This window comes from Haemaphysalis longicornis, unplaced genomic scaffold (genome assembly GCF_048455015.1).
Source record: "Haemaphysalis longicornis isolate Haplotype H1 unplaced genomic scaffold, Haemaphysalis longicornis Haplotype H1 scaffold_1, whole genome shotgun sequence".
Lineage (NCBI taxonomy): Eukaryota > Metazoa > Arthropoda > Arachnida > Ixodida > Ixodidae > Haemaphysalis > Haemaphysalis longicornis.
In genome coordinates this window covers 351825638-351845559 of record NW_027526203.1, presented here as the reverse complement: position 1 = coordinate 351845559, position 19922 = coordinate 351825638, and the positions used below count along the sequence as shown (strand labels likewise).

General features: G+C 45.8%; 2 protein-coding genes across 2 annotated transcripts in view; one reads left to right on the top strand and one right to left on the bottom strand.

Moving 5' to 3' along the window:
* The window catches only part of LOC144154866 (mRNA cap guanine-N(7) methyltransferase-like), a 40114-nt gene extending 28293 nt beyond the window's left edge, over nt 1-11821 (bottom strand). The window contains exons 1-3 of the mRNA XM_077685944.1: nt 11575-11821; nt 7481-7607; nt 2481-2612 (exon numbers count right to left, since the gene is read on the bottom strand). Of these exons, the coding sequence (XP_077542070.1) occupies nt 2481-2612; nt 7481-7607; nt 11575-11616 (301 nt within the window). The 5' untranslated portion in view covers nt 11617-11821. The remainder of the gene's footprint in view (nt 1-2480; nt 2613-7480; nt 7608-11574) is intronic.
* Nucleotides 11822-12009: 188 nt separating this feature from the next.
* Nucleotides 12010-15956, top strand: LOC144154867 (uncharacterized protein C18orf19 homolog B). Its single transcript, XM_077685945.1, has 3 exons — nt 12010-12274; nt 12934-13255; nt 15571-15956. Exons 1-3 carry the CDS (start codon nt 12163-12165, stop codon nt 15818-15820), a joined length of 684 nt encoding a protein of 227 aa, XP_077542071.1. The 5' UTR covers nt 12010-12162; the 3' UTR covers nt 15821-15956.
* The last annotated feature ends 3966 nt before the right edge of the window (nt 15957-19922 follow it).

The following is a 19922-nucleotide window of genomic DNA, read 5'->3' as shown; positions in this document are numbered from 1 at the left end:
CACCTTGTAAATTAAGACTTTGCTACGTTCAGAAAGGTGGCAATTTCGAAGTCGCAGTAATTCGCGGCCAGGGCGACGAGGACTGCATGGCATTTCATTTCCTGCATCAACTTGTACACTTCCATCTTTGAACAAACTGCGCAGTATGAATGAAGAGGGGTCGACGAACAAGGAGCTGGACGCCTAGATATATATGATGAACTTGCTGGTCTCTATCGCGATAAGAAATAGTGTTCTGAAATACCTTGCGCCCCCTGTATAAGTGTATTCCTGGCGCCTTGGCATTTTTTCCTGCGAAAATGAAACCGTTTGGGGGTAGAGGTATACAGCTTTGCTGTAAAAGTCTCGTGCCTTTGCAGCACGAAGTGTTCTAGCGCAAGGCATTGGAAAACGAGTGTCCTGGTGTTTTAGCACTGTGACTACATGAAAAGACGACGACGACAGCCCCAGCCCCAAGGGGCTTGGCCCCTAAAATAAATGTTCGAGATATTACAACAGCACAGTCATGAGAAGCAGCCCAAAGAAGACCAGATAGGCAAAATGGCCTCTTTGCAACTAAGCTGTTGAAAGTTTAACTACATTGTACACCAACCACCCAAGACAAATAAAAAAAACAACTAAGAGAAACTAAGAGATAAAGAAATTTAGAGAAAGACAAAACTAAGAGGAAACAAGAGATAATTTGATGCATTGCATAACTAAACCTGACTAGACTCCAGAGAAAATAAAAATAAATGTTGAAGTTCACAAAAGACGAGAAAAAAATACCTGTTCTGCTGACCAAGTAATGCATACTTCTATCTACGTACAAAATACCATGCAACTGCATCGGGTTTATCCAAATAAGGTACATACCAGTGTTTATTAACCTCTTTTGAGCGTAAACAGAGAGCTTAATAGAGGGAGGAAGGGGGTCCACCCCCTCCCCCCTAAAAAAGCACTGCTGTAGGGCAAGACACACCTATTGAGCTGATTACTTGGACATATAGCTGCTAGCTCTACAGAAGCTCCCTTCTCGCTTGTGCCAGGGCCACACCTGTTATCTCATCCTCCTCAAAAGGGCACGGTAGCATGTCAAGCGCACTCGCGATAAGATAAAACGGGGAGGGTGCGACTGAATAGTCGAACTATTTTATTCTTTGCCTTTAATAGTAAGCAGGAAGATTGCAACGAATGCTGGTGATGACGCATGCTTCACGGCGCAGCATGCTGTGCAGTGAAGCTGCATCAAGGGCAAAGTTTGCGCATTTCACGCACCCCGAAAGTTCATTCCTCAGTCCCGTGAAACCGCGCCACTTGCAGACCAGGAAATTGTGGCGAGTGACTCAGAGTGTTAGTCCTTTAGGCAGCCGGGTGCAGCACGCCCCGTTGTGAATGACAGCTAAACGAATGAGTCAGCACTGCTCGCTGCCCAATGCATGCAACTGGCACTAAATATCATCTCACAGTTGCTGCACATTTTGTGGCACTGTACACCAAAACTGCCTTTTGGAGCGGGGTGGCGCAGGTAAGTGGATTGGTGCAGCGTGGCGCAAATGACACAGCGCTTCCACCCCTGCTCAAGTTTAGTGGGACTGTTGTTATATGGCTTACTCTACTGTCATATGATACACCGTGTTCATCACCACATAGCGAGTTGAAAAAATATGAATGTGTGTGGACCGCTTCACATTTTCCAAACTTGTTTTTGAACAAAAAAAATTTTGCCCACTCTTTGTTGACAGACTTTACTTCAGACAGTTAGGTATTCATAGCAATTCTGTATGTAAAAGACTATCTGAATTCAAAATTTTCTTTTAACTTTTTTTGGGAGGAAAAAGAAAAGCAGCATGCAATAAAAGCAGAGTAGGTGTGCCATATTCCCAGTGGTAATGTGATTTACCAAATGTGAGAAATGTGGTGTTGAAAAAAATGGCATCAAAAATTATATAGATATACATACACAAATAGACTGATCATGAAGATCCCACTTGCAATGACTGCTCGATTTCATAGTATGCAGTCAGGGTGAATTGCTGCTGAACCCTACGTTTTGAGTTGAAATTTTTGCCAAGCGTTGACTTCAAACTGACTGATCATAAAATTCAATCATGGCACAATACAGCCTATGTGTTACCGTGGCAATGACACTTCCGTAAAAAAGTGCAGATAAATTTCGCACTGGCCGGGCATCAGTACAAGCTCTTGCACCAGTGGGAAGCTGCTGCAACAGATAGGTGGAACAAGGGGGGAAGGGGGGGGGGGAAGGGGGGGGGGAGCCAGTTCTTTCTTCTTTTTTTCACTAGGTAGCTTTTGTGCACCTAGACCAGTTTTATTTCAGTTTTTTTTTTATGCGTCTCAATAAGACCCCACACCCAAATTATGCTGTAATAGGCACTACTTCAAAAATTCAGTGGGGTCTTTCAAGAAGCCCTGAGGTTAAAGACTTCCATCTCACAGGTGCTTCTAAGCAGATGGGGTCACCAGAGCTGTCTGCTCACCTGCACAAACCAGGTACGAAATGTTCCCTTTCTTCCACTTCTGAAGGTCTCCTCCCTTGCCAGCCCCCAGGTCGAGCACACGGAAGGGAGAGTCCTCCGGCATGTCCTCTTTACGCTTGGCAATGTACTCACCTGCGATGAGGAAGAACCCACGATGGCTACTACAAGGCAAGACGCACCACAATGCTCAAAGGCTGCCTACAACAACACAACCACAGCATTTCACAACAGCAAACCACTGCAGTTTGGCTGCCATCTCACAACATCACCTGTAAGTACAATCTGAGTTAGTGACACATCCAAACCACATTGCATATGACAAGTTGGTTGATTGATTGTAAGGTTTAATGCGCCGACGCAACGCAGGCGATGAGGCGCGCCGTAGTGGAGGGCTCCGGATTAATTTTGACCACCTGGGGATCTTTAACGTGCGCCGAAATCTCCAACCCACGGGCGTTTTTGCTTTTCGCCTCCATCAGAAAAGCGGCCGCCGCAGCCGAGAATCGAACCCGCGACCTCGTGCTCAGCAGCGCAACGCCTTAGCCACTGAGCCGCCGCGGCGGGTATATGACAAGTTGAGCAGCTTTGAGTTAAAAAGAACACTATTTCGGTCACCTGTCAGGCACTTTCTGGCACTACCCGCCGCGGTGGCTCAGTGGCTATAAAGCATTGTGCTGCTGAGCCCAAGGACGCGGGTTCAATTCCCAGTGGCGACGGCCGCTTTTCTGATGGAGGCGAAAAGCAAAAATGCCCGTGTATTTGAGATTTTGGCGCACGTTGAAGATCCCCAGCTGCTGGTCAAAATTAATCAGCAGCCCTCCCCTACAGTGCGCCTCATCGCTTTTGCAGTGTCGGGGCAAATAGTCAATTACTTTCTGGCACTGAAAAATTGCGCTTCCAGTCAACGGTCAGACTTGGTCCAACAATACATTTCGCCTCCCGTAACAGCTTGCCACCTGACGAAAATGATTGTTACCCGCAGATAGCTCACTTCCTTCCGAGAGAAGGCCGCACCATACGGCACACAGAAAGCTCTTCTAACCCTGTGGTTTTGAATGCTCATAAACACAGCGCAAATGTGGCACGGCTAATGATTTGGTAGAACGTGAAGACGACTTAACTTATGCAGAGACTTTTTGCCCCCTTCAATTGTCAACCTCAACAGCAAGTAATTAAAATAAACGACTGTCTTTTATTCTAAAGGTTAAGATAAGGAGCTTGGCCTTCACTGTGGAGAATAAATTAAGCGGTGCCACACTTTAAAGAAGTTCTGCTGAAGACTCAAGCAGAAAAAGCGGCCCAAATAAATTCTCGTAACCAAATTTACATGCAGACCTCCCACTACTTCATGGGGCAAGGCCCCAGAGAATGCTGACCAGAGAGGTAGCCCTATGGAAAGCTATACCTGACCGGGAAAAGTTTAAAGACACTGAAATTCCAGTAGTGCTATGTATAACTTATGCCTGTGCTACACAGTAACATTAAATTGACAATTGGACTCTCGAAGACAACTCCGCCCTATGCATTTATACAATGGGGCACTCGATAGACAATTAGTTCAACAGCCTTCGGCAGGCCTTTGAAACAGCCGTGTAACACAGGGATAAAAGGGGTCCTAAATAACCTCCATCGATACATGTGTGTATATATAACCAAATAAAGCAATGCATCAATTAGTTCAACGGCCTTCGGCAGGCCTTTGAAACAGCCGTGTAGCACAGGCATAAAAGGGGTCCTAAATAACCTCCATCGATACATGTGTGTACATATAACCAAATAAAGCAATGCATTAGTAACCACCTTCTTCAAGAATTTTGTTAAAGCAATGAGTATTAGCAGAGGCATTGTAAATAAAAAAAACAACACCTTGTCGCCGCGACACGTTTCCTCTTTTTATTATTCCCCTCGCTGTTGACAGCACATGAGCGTTCCCTCCCAAGATGCTTCGCTCCTCGAAGGTGGCATCTCCAACCATTTCCAGTGCTGCGCTCCTGCTGACTGCACGCTGCGGTGGTTCCTATCGGCAGCACAACGAAAAGACAGTTTAAAGCGGTGGAGAACTAGTCATCATGAATGCGCCGGCTATGAATGCTTTATAAGCTGCATGGGGAGGATTGAACGTGTCTTGTTCTCTTTCATGCAGCATATTCACTGTTTATCCAAAAAGCGCCGTCTCACATTCCGTCCCACCGGTGTTGCCGGCGGCATGTCAAAAAGACATTTGAAAGCGACAGAGAACCCGTGCACGAAACGCGTCAGTTCGCACCACTTTATCAGTCCCGATGAATGGCCTTCCTGGGAAGGCACAGAGCAAACCAGCGGCACGCTCAAGCAGGGTGCACGTGGGTTTTGACAAGCTGCACCGATGTCTTGTAACGAGAAGTGTGGTAATACAGTAAGAAAGGTAAATATAGGTGAACACAATATCGTTTAAGCGTGCTGCAGTGAGCACTTATAAAGTGCTGCCGTGACCCGCCAACACTGAGCAGAAAATGCTTCTCTTCAGTGGAATACAAGAAAAAGCCGTCCAATAGCAGGATCTCTGCATCATGACGCACATGGGAGAATCGATGATGTACATGCGTCTAAATGGTCGTGTCCAAAAACACACAGGAAAAGGTGGGAACGGGGTGATAAGCTTTGCAATGAAAGTGTGAGCTTTTTGCTGCAAATAAAAAAGTTATACTTGGCACAGATGATGATGACCACCAAACCTAACGACGGCACTTGTTCGTTTAGTGTGCTCAAAATGCCTTTCAGGACCCCTTTAACAGTTCTTAAAAAAAAAAAAAAAAGCTACTATGTGAACTTACATGCTGTCTGAGCAAACACGATAACAAAAAAACTGACACATAAGGCAGGCAGTCGCGCAGCACTGCTTTGCTTGTTTCTGTGTTTGTCACATTTAAAGTTTCAGTGGTAAGGTTAACACACCGACATTTCTTGCTTGAAAAAGATAAAGAATAGCACCACAAGACCCAATCATAACAGCGGTTATAGCAAGGTACTAGGTATAGGAATAAAGAAGCTCGCACTCTTAACTTCCTCACGTGCTGCCCAGTTAAATAAACTGGTTATTACGATGCTCCCATACCATGTCACTACTCGAAACAATTGGATCTGGCTAGCAAGAGCCAACTTGAAAGGAAATCATAGCACCCGGTTCCAAGGAAAACGTAAAAGACAACACATACTCTTTACATATACATGCTGTTTTATCATGCTCCATTATGCTACAAATAGCTCATAGCTAATAACTGATAGCTCCAAATACAAATAGCTCCAAACTGATAGCTCCAATACAAATAACTGATAGCTTCGTTATGCTACAAATTCAGAAGTTGGCTTGGTGGGAAGTAAATTTTATGAGACAGTGCAACCTGCTTGAAAAATACTATTACCCTGGTAGCGCAAGCACTGCCATATAAATGACACCCCCATCCACTTCACTGTGATGTAGCAACAGCCCATCTCTGCTCCGATTCCCATTTTGGAACAGCGAAGGCCATTACATGACTTGGTCTGTTAAACCGGGGGCCCCAACAATGCCAGCGATGGACCAGTGAAATGGACCAATGAGCACATAATAGCACACTCACACCGATACAACAACACACATGATCTTAGCAAATGCTGCCAGTGTAGTGGTTCCAAACACGCATGCTGAAACGAATGCTACCTCACACTGCACGACTCAATGCTATGAAGTCTGAAACTGGAACAGCATCTCCTGCTGCCTATAATAATGCAGCTTGATAATGAGAAGGCTGAACGAGATGAACAGCCCAAGATAGAAGGCTCCACGATGCATGAAAAACGACTCTCAGTTTGGTGGAAACAAGCGACGTACCGAAGGATCTGCTCTTTGAGTTGGAGCTAGGTGTCAGGCATGCCCACAAATCATCATGAATTTTTTTCATTAAAATGATCACTGGAAGGTGCAATATTAATGCCTCTTCCATTTCTTAGAATTGAGCGCTTACATGCTCTAAAGCTGGCCTCTGCTTTGCACATAACCCAGTCACAACAAATATCAAACAACAGTGAGATCAGCAATTCACGTCTTCCCCCTCTGGAAAACCCCCTCAAAGGTGGCCAGATATCCCCTGCAAACTTTCAGTCTCACCTCAAATGCAGGATATAGAAAATTTAATTTTGGGAGTACTATACCACACGATGTCTTGTTCTTGATGTAATCAAAACCATTTTTTCCTGATAAGTTGATAAGTAAGGGTGGGCATCTCAATTGAGCAATTTTCAGCAAATGTATTAGCTAGGAATGCTTTGCATTGACTTTTATATTATATGTTACTTGTTGCAGTCCCTTTGGCTTCCCCATAGCTGGCTGCACGGGGCACAGTGCAACCTCCAAAGTAGCAGCTTTGCAATGGCACATTTTGGCAGGATCAAACCTGCCTGTTCCTTGAGCACCAGCTACATGCCCCAGCTAAAACTCAGAATGCGTTTGCAAGCATGTCTCTATAAGAAATACTGATACACCAGATCATCACGTCCAAGAATTCAACAAACGGTTAAAACACACACGTACCCGAAACGCCAGCACCCAAATCCTGCATTTGGGAGGGTGTTGACAATGGAATTTTGTTGTCCTTTCAACACTGTAACGAGTGGACTTGACTTCAGTTCGGTAACTATTGGCCACCCACAAACAGAATACACAGCATGAATAAGTGCCAAACAACGAGATGGTTGAATCTTGCAGGGCAGATGCATGATCTGTCCATCTTGTTACAAGTTGTCTGTTTTTGTGTTTATAACTTCATCAACAATGCCAGCTGGCTGACCAGACTAACCCTGGTATTCTGAGTCCTTCCTCCCCTCAGCCAAGTGGAGGGGGCAAAGGAGTGGAGGAGGAACTCAGAATACGGCCCTAAGCCTATAAGTGCACACAATATATGCCACTACTTACAAGCACGCGGGATAAGCCACCGGGGGAGGCACTGTCACATGCACCTACATTCAGGTCAAGGTCTACGTACGAATGAGCATGCTTTTGATCCAGTTGTTGAAGTTCCTCATGTGGAGTATACGACTGCGCTGCCTCTCTTGCAAACCCCCATTGCCAATGCTGTTGTAGTGGCTTTGCACAATTGATGCCAGTCCAACCTGCAGTGGAAGCAATTGCGACAACCAATAAAGCAACACAAGTCCCCATAAATGTAGCCACAATTAGAATTTACAATTACACCGAATGATTCAACTTATTGGCACAGCTGCGTATGTACCGCACAGAATATTGCCCTTGGAGGATTAATAAATAATTGTACAGTGCCAACATATAGAATTGCATAATGATGTAACATACAGTCACTGCGATAAGCCATATCATGGTTTGCCAAAATGGATGCAGTTACAGTGGAGCAAACTAGCCTGCATATTTTATTTTGGTCCGCACACAACTGCAAAGATTGAAGGTGACATTTTTGTTTGTTGTCAAAATAGGCACCTATCTCCAGGCTGTTTTCACTACTTTAATCAGCACCTTAAAGGGGCCATGCAGACAAAACACAAAATTGGTTCGTTCGAAAGATTGCCTCGTTAGAATGATACTGATACCACTTTTAATGTAAAATTCGCTCAAATAAGCTACATAATTATGAAAAAAGGGAATGGCCATGCAACCCAGTAGCTCATTTCCCGCAACAGAACCTATGGTGTCATGCGCAGCAGCTCTGCCATTGGCTGAGGCCGCCAAAATCAAATGCTCATTAGACAGGGCTCATAAGCTTGCCGAACGAGCTATTCCCACTTAAATTTAGGGCACATTGTATTCATAGCAGTAAGAATGGATGGGTAAACAGGGGAAGTTAAGAAAGTACACGTAAGCATAGAAGTACCAATGCGTACTGCTGTTGATACTGCGTGTACTATGCTTGTTTTAGCTGCACAGCACTGCAGCGCTTTGGGGTTGTCTCAGACAACACTGGCCCGCTGGCGTAAGCGATGGTGTCTTACGTGCCCATATTTGTCGAGCGAACACCATGTTTCCCAAAACGATTATTTTCCGCCTTAACAAAAACAAGCCAGGTACAAATACGGTCAAAAACAAAGCAAAGGCAGAAAATAGCCCGCTGCTGTATGGTGGCGCCATCTAGGTTGATTAATGGTTGGTAAACAAGGCTCTGCAGTAGCTTGAAGACCTGTTCTTGTGATGTCATTGTAGACATCCCGAAAACACACGATTTGACGGGAGAATCAAAATTTAGCTTAATTGATTAATTTCTCAAGGAATAATGCATCATTTGGTTCCGCACAAGCGCTGGAGGCACTATTAAACACGAAATTTTTCGAAAGGAAACTTGTACTTTGTCTGCATGGCCCCTTTAACGTAAGGTTCTGCAAAAGCAATGCACATCGCACTTCTCACATCCCTTGGGACGTCGTGTAGTGTGCTTTTTTGACTTCTTACCTTCAAGCCCTGGTGCATGCCCTACCTAACAGCGGTGTATGATGCTCCATTGAGAACAGCGTAGCAGATGTCGCTGGCACTGGGGAGGAATCGATGTGTCTACCCATCGGGTGATTGCCCTTGCCAGTTTCGCCGCTTGCTATTGTGACAAGGCGCCGGCATATTGATCAGATCAACACCGACTGTATAACATTGCCTGCTGTGTCACCCCTTTCCAATGGGAGCAGTAGGGATGCCTAGTTTGGTTGCTCATCCATGGTGTGGTCCGCGGAAGCAGGAGGCCGATACACGGGAGCCCATCACCGTTGGAGCCCAACATGCGTCCTGACAAGCAGACACTGAGAAAATGGTAGTGATGATCATGCTTAGCGGCCTCCCCTTTGTGATAAAGTGGTGCTGCACAGCAACTTTAGTTGTAACGCCACTGTGCATTCACCCTGCCTTCAAAAAGAAAGCTTCCCTTTATGGTGGTAGCGTGGGCTAGTTTCAGTTTGTTCAGACGCCTTCTTGGCATTTCTTTTTCCCAGCAACGTTTTAAGTTCTTTTACTAACCTCTACTGCTTTCCAATTCACTTTCCTGTTAAAGGAGCACTGACACGAAAATTTTATGTTACACTTTTATTGCTTTTATCGATGCTTCATAGTCTGACGAACGTGAAACAGCACTTCAAATACTTCAGCGCGCGATAGTTAATTACATTGAACGGCCTGAAAATCGTTCGTTTCAAATTCCCGCGCTTTCATCCCGAACGGCGCATATGACAGCCTCCCGGTTTGACCTCACCGCTTTGTGTGGACGTCACCGGCGCACGCTTGAGAGGGTGTTGCGCCCGCTCGCCACTCGTGGGGCTGCGCGCGTGAAATGACGTCACGAGTTTTTGACGAGCGCTGTCGCGTCACTTCTTTTTCCTCTCCTGGAGTGATGTCACGCTGATGTCCATTTGCTGAGTGCCGCTCCGCACCCTGCTCCGTCGGCGCGATAAATGCGATCCAATTGAACTATGTTCTTCGCGTCGCAGGCCGCTCATATTTCAGCCAGGGTATTCTGTTGAGTGAAGGAAACGAACTGTGCAATAATATTATAGCCGAAAATTGGTGTCAGTGCTCCTTTAAGCTTAAAGCTGAGAGCTTCCAAAGGCTGGATACCTCCCTCACCAAAGACCTTTTCACTCCGTTACAAACGTCTCATGGTTTCCATTCCCTTCCACAGCCTGTGCACGAATATTCCTGTACCTACTCCCGGATAAGTGTTTTTTTTGCAAGCTACCTGCCTGGGCTTCAAAAAGCAATGCACTCCCATTAGTAGTATCAAAGCACTTTTCCTTTTTGATCTCCTGCTTCCCGATTCTGTAGATATCTAAGGATTTCTTTGCTTCCATTATTTTTACTTTTTTTATCGTCTTGCTCATTTCCCCTGTGCTTCCTGGTTTTGTATACTCTATCCTAAGCCTTCTGGATCTTTTTTTTTTCTCTACTGTGTGTCCATGTTCTTAATGTAAAAATACCATAAAACCTAGACTCGTGGTAGCACCACTTGACAAAGGCTAGACAAACACTGTAAATTGTTTCATATCGTTTCCACAAAACGGCGCTGCCAAGCGGGCCTTGCTCGAGTTGGCAACACAGGCGAAGGCTAGCACGCGGGAAAGAGCCGGAGAGAGCAACAAAAAACAAGGCTGTTCCGCTATTTTCAGATGACGTGACAGGCAACGTTATACAGGCGGCACTGATAAGATCTATGCTCATGTCCCATCTTTGGGAGGCCGCACGTATTAGGAATGGGAGAGGAAAAAGCTGCACGCAGCAGCATTGGCAAAAATTGATGGCAGTGTCTATTCTCCTGGAGCCGGCAGAGTTTTCGAAAAGAATTTATCCCAGCAGTCACACCCTCTCAGCTCTCAAAAGTCATGCGAGAAACTGCGGGTTAAAAACTGCCTGCAGGAGTACCCGTGAGCACAAAAAATGTTAAGCTGCTTTATTTTTAGAATACAGAATAGACACTGCTAATATAACGCGCATTCATTGAGGCACGTTTGTGCTGTGGGACTGTTAAGACTTCTCACCATATGCATAACACAAATGGTAGACACATGTAAACTGAGACAAAATTAACTAAGCAACATTACAGGCACAAAACGATTTTGGAAATACCAAGGCGTTGTACTGGGCTAGTTGGTGCATGTTTGAATGGAACAAAAACCAACACTTGTCCCGTCGTTTTCTTCTGTGTCCTGTATTTACCGCTGGTTTTTATTCCATTCAAAGGTTTTGGAAATATGTGGAAACTTGTTGGCGCCTTTTTACAAGCGACATAACATTTGCAAAGATTGGTACTAAGCAACATTACAGGCACAAAAAGACACGCTTCAAATATGCGGACACTTGGCGCCACTTTTTACAAAATTAACAGCTACATAAATTAGCAAAGCGTGGGACGCACACCACAAATATTTAAAATAAAAAAGTAGCGCAGTAATGACATTGGCAGTTAACTGATGGCTGACTTTTGTTTTTCGCAGCCCTCCGGATGCACTTCACGTGCATTTCAACTGCGCATGGTGCAAAGTATAGTGAACTAGATTAATCTAGTTCACTATAGTGCAAAGTAAACAAAGAATCTGTGCCATATCCAGCAACATTAGGAACGACAGAGAATTCGCTAACCTCTGATGTTTCTTGGGGTTTCTGCTTGTCGTACCCGGACATGACAGCCCGCCAACAGACGTTCCGGTCGGTGGAGGATTGAATTGAACCCTGCAGATATTCCTGGCAGAGCCTAGTCGATTACAGGTGCCCGAATTAAAGTCCGAATAAATATCCAGGCTCCAGTACCTCAGCGGATCAAAACAAATAGCCGGTCACTGTTATCCCGTTGCACAACATCCTAGCATGTGGAGTTCATGATATTGATACTGATTACCACTTGATTGACAATTTTTAAAATAAATTTTGATATAGAAAATCTAACAATAATAAATAATTTATTGCAACTAGTGCTTGGAAACACGTGAAAAAATTGTTTTAAAAATATTATTGTGTATAAAGGCACTCTGCACACTATCATCATCGGTTTACTTCCGTTTTGTTTGTTCTGCTTGGATCATTTTGTTCACTTTTTGGTTTGTGTGATGTTTGCTTAGCAGTGTGTTTTGCACGTGTTCATCTGCCCCATGTTGAGCTGGGGTTACTTTACTTTACTAGAGCCATAGATGGTCATCTGAAGTTATTTTCAGAGCTCTAGCGATATCCACAATGACATCTACATTTAGTTTATTGTTTAGAGCCGAGGTTTCATCATGCAGATTGCCTCGGCTCTTGCAGTTGCGGCACGTTCTCGTGCAGAAGACCAACCGGTCACTTCTCTGTAAGTCCGGACATTGTACCTAAACTTATCATGTTGGTAGTGAATGAGTCACTTAACATTATTTTAATATGTATAATATGCAGTCCGATCAAATCTGGCTGTGCTTTAAGGGTAATGAAGAGCGGTGAAGCTCTCTGCATAGCCGAAGCCCTTTGAGGGGGCATTTAACCCCTCTCCAGTATTTTTGAGAAGGGCGATCTTACTAAGTTCCACTTAATCTTAAATCTCCATTTCCTTGCTCTTTGCTGAAACTGGGCCCGGACTATTGTATGAGTGGCTTCCAAATTAGTTCCACTTACATTTGCATGCTTAAAGAGGAAGATGAGAAAGCAGTCCGAAACACGAGGGGCTGGTGTTTCACATTAATCCTCTCTCTGTAAATCTGAGTCGCAAGCTCTGTCAGACGGTTTGCTGGCCTGGTTGTGCATGGGTACGTACGTTGCATGTTCTGGCTAAACAATGAATTGCGCATGACCTCGAGCTTCTTTTCCTTGACCCGGGAAAACTACTTTAGGTTGTCCTTAGCACCTAACGAGATGGCGAAACTGGTTACGGAAAGTGCTCTTGCTTAGGCTGTTGACCTGCGGTACCAATGAGCTGGGTGTCGTTTTGTATTTTCTGACCGTGATAGATGTTCTTTCGCCATGCATCCCTGGCAGATCTGCAGTGGCACAAAACATACATCAAGAACTGTCCACTGGGAGTCGGTGTCACATCAACAAGACCATCCGTCGTCTATTCTTCATGTACCCTTTCCTCGAAGTATTGCACAAAATCCAACTCCAGAGCGGACCAAAACAGAGATGTTGCCAGCACATTGGACACCGGCGCTGAGCCTAAGAAGGATGAAGTGGTGGAAGAACGTTTGAACGTTTTTCAGCGATACAAGAAAATGTTTAAAGAGTACTGGTATGTTATGTTGCCAGTACATATCGCTACCTCAATCGTCTGGTTTGGCTCGTTCTTCTACCTGGCAACATGGTAAGTTTTATTCAAAAGCAAGGTATTACATGCTTTTCCTGCGTTTTAAGTTTTTTGATGTGTGTATAGGGGTGATTTTCTAGCATCAGCGCCAGCTACACGGTTTTTGGGGTAAAGGGATCTGACACGTGTAATGTGCTGGCGCTGTTCACAAAGTGCTGAGCTAATTTTTTGATCATTTAAAATGATTCATTTCCTGCTTTTGGAGGGAATCAGTGTTGCGCTGGCTCACAGCAAAGCCAAATAGTAACCTGCACTATCAAGTGGTTGATGCATTCAGTGACTGTTAATCATTGTAAGTGCTTCCTTATTGGTGCCCGTTTTCTTGTTATAACATTCAAATGCCAGTTGCTTGGCTCCATGAACACTTGTGGACTGTTTTTAGTTGTGGCAAATATGATATGTACTTATCATTGCATCACTCATTAATTTTGGTTTGAGTAGCGCTTTTACTTGCACAATCACTCTCTTTTTGATCCGAGACATTGCACTGATGTTAGGTTTATTCTGGTTTAAGGTTTATTTGCTGTCACAAGCTTGCAATAGGGTTTGTTTGGCCTGTTCATTGTGAATGACTTCGTCTGTTGAGTATGCTGAAAGCTGCGAACTTTCCTTTGCATATGTTGATTGAGGTCCACACACAGAAATGCAATGCAATCGTACTAATTTAAACTTGGAAGAGAAAAAAAAGATTTTTTAACGAAGTTACAGTTATAGACAACCACTGACAGAATTCAGACACCAATTCAAGGCGCTCATAAATTTGAAATTTAACGAGTACAATTACCAGCATTCTGCTTAATGACAGACCCAGGTAAATGTGTTGCAAAATTTAGTATTGAACAAGCGGCCTGCATCGACACAGCCTGCTGTTCCCTAGCCACATTACTGCCATTTTATTGCCAAAGCCACCATTATGTGGAACCAGCCCTCTTTTCTGGTGTGCTTCTGGAAAAAGGCACTAGCACTTGGGGAGTGCAAGGAAAGCCAAGAGCTAGTTTTGCACTTGTTTGCCAAGCCAGTGAACTGAATGGCAAGAAGTGGGTGTCTTGAGTTGCACCGCTAAAACACATGGCCGAAGACAGCACTGAGGGAACTGGTTCAAGAAGGGCAGATGGTCTCGAATAAACCTGGAATATATGATAAAACATGAACTGTCTGTAAAGTAAATTAAAAGAAAAAAGTAGCACCTTAAGTGCCCGCTTTCTTCCTCTTGTGTGCGGGTGTTTGGATATACATGTATATGAAATCACAAATGTGACATTTGGTGTGCTTGGATGGACAGGTGTTTCTAGACTAGCTGGCATGCCAGCTGTTGCTGCACTTCAGCATTTCGCTTGTCTTGCTATTTTGGAGGTACTTGTTACAGGGATGCTTCCGCTGGCTGGCTGCCAGGGGGGAAAAAAGTTAAACTGGCCTGGTTGACCACAGTGGGGCTGTTGTATCTGGGCAAGTTGGTGCGTGCTTGTGAACTAATGGCAAAAGCACAGTGATTAGGAAAAAACAAGGAAAAGACCCGACAGAGTGCTTGTGCTAGATTGTGTGCTTCCTTTGCTCCCATGTTTGTACTGTTGCAGTTAATTCAGAAATGGGTATTTATGAGCCGTAAAATAGAGATTAAAGCACATGAGCTCATAATTGCCTGTGTTTGCCTCCTAAATAGTGTGTGATTTGTTTTCGTGGTGTGATTGGGATCGAGAAATTTTGACCAAGAATGTGGTCTTATTCTTTCAAAAGAGCTGGAAACCTTGCGTGATGATCATATAACTGAAAGCTTTGCTATTTGTTTCATGTGCACATTTTCATGCTTCATGCATACTATGTTGTTTAAGATGTTTGATTAAATCGAAAAGGTGTCCAGAGTTGCAGGGTGCGGTATCAGATGCAAGAAAGTGTCGGTCCCAGACTGCATACTATGTTAGTGGGCATGAGTAGGGAAGTATAGGATTGTTGAATGAGTAAGGTTGTAAGTTTGGCAGTAGGGTGTTTATGACGATTTGTCTCACACTTTGATGGGGCATACCAGATTAGTATGTCAAGTAGTACTGGTTGTTAAAATGGTGCAGATGTGCTGATCAGGCCGAGGCACAAAAATGTGTGTTGCATAGTAAGGGAAAAAGAAGTGTGCCAATTGCCTTAGACAGACTTGCTGGGAGCAAATGTGGAAATTGCGTCATGCATGCATTGCGTCATTCATGCCCACTCCACTCTGCCTTGGGCACTGGCTCTGCACGTACCCTTGCTGCCGGCTTGCTCTTCAGCATTGCACTAGTGAACAGCTGCCACTTTTTTTTTTCTTTCTTTGCCCTTCACAGTGGCGTCGACGTTGTCCCAATTATGGAGTATCTTGGACTGCCCGAGTCTGTCATCAGCCCATTGCGCAAGTCTGGACTGAACTACATTGCTACGGCATCAGCCATGTACAAGCTGGCCACTCCAGCCCGATACACAGTGACCCTCGGAGGCACGTCGGTAGCCATTCGGGCGCTTGTGAAGCGTGGCTTAATTAAGCCTATGCCAACACGAGGAGAGCTGAGGCAGATGCTGCGAGACAAGATGAAATGACTGGCCTAGCTTTCCTATGTAGATGGTTGTTGTACATAATGCCCAACAGTGATGGAGATTGCGTTCTTCGATCGATATACAATAAACAGTAGTTAGACAATGATGGTGGGATATGAACAAAAGCCATCGTAATATACCCTCTGTGCTGCAGTCTCTTCCTTTCTCAACTCTATTGTGTGCTGCATGGTGTGGACTAGCTTACAGGACTTCAGTAGAACCATGACTACTACTGCCATACTAGCCACATAGTGGAGTGAAAAAGTAAAGAAAAAAAATGAAGTTATCAGGCGCATGTTAGTGGAGGAATACGGGTTAATTTAGACCATGTGGGGATATTCAATGTGCTTTGAAATCTCAACACGGGTGTTTTCATCTTTCACCCCTACCATAAAATGGCCTCCACTGCCGAGATTGAACCCACCTCCTTGGGCTTGGCAGCACGCCTTTGCCAATGAGCCACTGCTCCAGGTGAGTCCGAAGTCTCGTGCATGGTAGACGAACTCTAATGCTTCAGCAACAGGGGGTGGCTTTGTTGGAGAGATACGGGCAGTGTACGAACAGTACAACTGGGTGCGGGCAGAGCGCTTCGCTTGCTCGCCAAGTCGTACGCAGGCTCAACTTGGAGATCTGTTGTACCAAAGGCACAAGGTACCCCCACACCACCGATGTTCACAGAATCCCCAAGCAGAGCCCTGCGAAGGCTGCGCTGGCATATGATGTAGGCTTGGTGGAGAAGGGGGTTCCTCTTTGAGAGGGGGTGTTGACAGGACACCAATGAGGCTATGTCGTCCAACGTCCTCATTCGCAAGTCGTGGTATTCCAGGGACGATGTGCGACACACCGCCAGCCAGATAACTAGCACGTGACCATGCTGCTGGCCAAGATGGCTGCCCCACAAACTAGGCCAGGCATGACCATCCCTGCAAACAAGGTATAGGTACCAAGAAGGGCACCACGATGGTTCACTGTCAATACTCCTGTGCCTTCCCACCTGTATGCACACTGACAAGGAAAAGGACAGCAGGAATTACAAATTCAGTTCAAAAACACAAGTTGGCTGAGTTTGTGTCAACTATACAACTTTTTACCTACCTGCAGTGGTATTTTTTTTAATGTGTGACTTTTCTTCAGGTTTGTGGGTGTAGGAGAAAAGGGTTCTAGTTGAAGTGATTGACACTCCGAAATTTTTTGCAACAAAGTGCATAGAAGTGCGACAATTGATGATGAAGTCTAGTGCTACCTTGGTCTGTGAAACTAAAACAGTGCCTTTAAATGTGCAGTCATCATTCTAATGCTGTCATCCCAAGTTCATCCTGCTCCTTTCTTTTGCTTCTATGCAGTGCACAATCACATGTGGTATTACCAGTGAACAAGTTTCAATATAGGCAGTTATGAGCAGATGAGAAAAACCTGCCCCGGTGCAGCCTGCACACGCCTCTGCTGTGCATTGGCACTAGTAGCTTTGACCCTTCTGTGCACATGCAGGTGCCAGTTGCAGTGACAGGTACAGAAATCTGCTGCAACTACTGCCATTTGCTACAGAGGCAAGTTTGCCACACTGAACATACCATGCTTTCCAATAGGGTAGATAGCCTCATTGCTGCCCTTTTCAACCTCTTGAAAGTGCCAAGCAGGGCTGTTATGCTTGGAGTGCTTTCGAGGGGCTGTTTGTTTGTCTGGCTTGAATGTCCTGTAAGTGGTGGGGTACTCTTTCTTGTACGTAAGCATGGTAACAAGCAACATGTTTTTTAAACGGCAAATCTGACTCCAGGGTAGCTTGGCAGAAGGTTATTTCCACAGCGACAGCACACTGTGATAGAGGCTGTTGTCAATGTTTATTCTTTTTGTGTTTATTCCTTTTGCACAGTTCACCGAAGGTCACAGGTCATTTGTTCAAAGCTGTTTTATCAAGCCCTTCTTTTTTGTTTTATTCCATTTTTTATCATGAGTTATTTCGGCTAAAACGTCCTCTGCGCATAAGCGGGAGAATAATTTTTTTCTCATGCTGCCACTGGGGCTAGCGTCGTGGTTTGCTGAGCACGACTGAGCAACTAATTTAGGCAGGCGGTGGTTTTGAGCTCCAGCACCCCCTCAAGGCACTTTGGTAAAGGGTCCATGAAGACAAAATGCCACTTTGGTTCATTCGAAAGATTCCCTCGTTAGAACCACACTGACACCACTATTAATGCTAGAGTCACTAAAATAAGCTATGTAATGAGGAAAACAGAGAATAGCCATACTCACTAGCAACTTTTCTGCACTGAACCTATGACGCATTATGGGCGGCAGCTTGCTGCGATTGGCTGAGGCCAGCAAAATTCAATGCGTACAGGTTAAACAGGTATGACAAGTTTGCAGAATGAGCTATTAACGCTTGAATTTAGTGCACATTCTTTTTATAGCATCGAGTAAATGGAGCTTTCAATAGCTCCCCGGTACCACACGAAGTACAACCGGTTATACCCAATTGCAACAGTACAAAAATAGGGCCAACCGGCAAAGAGAATTTTGTCCACACGAAGGTGGAGAGAAATTAACAGGAAATACTTTCTTGCGACCCACCGCCAGGGGGACGAGCCCGGGGGGACCCCTCTTGTGCCCCTAGGAAAAAGCCGGATAGGGTGGGTTGCTGGGAACGGGAACTTGGACATCGGGATGGGTTATGGGAAAAAGGGTGGGAATGAGGGAAGCAATTTTGCTCCAATCCTTTTGTCTGACTCTCTTCCAAGACTGATTGCTCAGCGAGGGCATCAGACAGTGCCAATTGCCAAATATGCGGTCCCTGCCACGGGTTGCCGCTCACCCATAGGGTCCGATAACTGGGCCCCAACTGTCGGAGACAGGAAGTACCCTATTTAGTGGCGACGGCCGGGTCCCCCCCTGACCCCCAGCTCTGCGGCCGATGCGTACTAACGTCCTCGATCAACTGTCCCGCACAAGGTACTCATGAATCACCAGTGAAGCTTTCCACTATACACGGGTACTTGCAACACCTGCTTTTCACGGTCTCCGGACACCGGAAGTTTGTATGCGAACGTGAACTGAAATCCATGTTGGCAAGCCAACCACGTTCGCCATGCTCCCACGGGAGCGGTTATGAGAGCCATGTACTTATGTCCTCCTCTGTGCCTACTCTTTCGCTCAATGAAACAAGAGTCTTTTGGCATTGCCGTGGTGTAGCGGCTCGGCAGAGGAGATCGGTCCGGGCCTACTAGCCGTTACTAAGCCAGGAGAGTTTCCCCGGTCGGTGTACTAACCTCACCTTTCCTCGTTTTCCCCGTGCGGAACACCGAGTAGCTCGTGGTAGCACGTCCCGTGGCAGCCAGAGAAGATCAGTCTATAGGCCCCTCGCAGCAAGGTTACAGGGGGGCGCGACCCCCCCCCCGACCTCATACGGACTGTACAACAACTAGCCCCCGTGACATTTGGTTACAGGGGTATGTCACTCCCCCCGACTTAAAGCGATCAGGTCGCCGGCCCCGCCAAAGCTTGCGGTTACAAGGGTCGCCAGTCCCCTGGCCCGTAATGGTTTCCCGAATTTAATCGGTATTCCCAATACAACGACTGTACGCTTGCGGCACTTGCTACTTTCGCAACTTGACTCGCCGGCCTCCTCTCACGCTGGATTACAGGGGTGCGTTACTTCCCCCAGCCAAAGAAAGTCATAGTTGATCGATCTCGACACGCTTTCCTGCTTCAATCGCATTGCCAAGTGCCGGGTTGACACCCGACCGCCCGACCTCCGCGTAGGACCTGATTCCAGTTGTACCAGGAACCTCCGCAGTGGCGGCCGTTTTGCACGCTCCCTAGGCAGGGATTGTGCGGCCTCCCCGATTCCTCGAGGAGGTCTCGTGGAATTACCGTACTTCCACGCTCTGGCCCCTATGACATTAGGTTACAAGGGTTTGTCACAACCCCCGGCCTGCAGACCAGTTCGCAAGTTCAACAGAACGAGCCCCAAGCTATGGTTACAGGGGTGTGCACGCCCCCGGCTCGGTAGTGGTCTACCCATTGCTTCAGCAATGGTACGCCAACACTACATGCGAACTGTACCGCTTGAGCGCAGTGATTACGTTGCAACATTGACCCGCTGGCTTCCTCT

What these genes read in the sequence shown, in the direction of transcription:
- LOC144154867 (XM_077685945.1), top strand. Translation starts at nt 12,163, where the DNA reads ATGACATCTACATTTAGTTTATTGTTTAGAGCCGAGGTTTCATCATGC. An exon ending in GACCAACCGGTCACTTCTCT is followed by an intron (nt 12,275 to 12,933) that starts GTAAGTCCGGAC and finishes CATCCCTGGCAG; the next exon opens with ATCTGCAGTGGCACAAAACA. An exon ending in TTCTTCTACCTGGCAACATG is followed by an intron (nt 13,256 to 15,570) that starts GTAAGTTTTATT and finishes TGCCCTTCACAG; the next exon opens with TGGCGTCGACGTTGTCCCAA.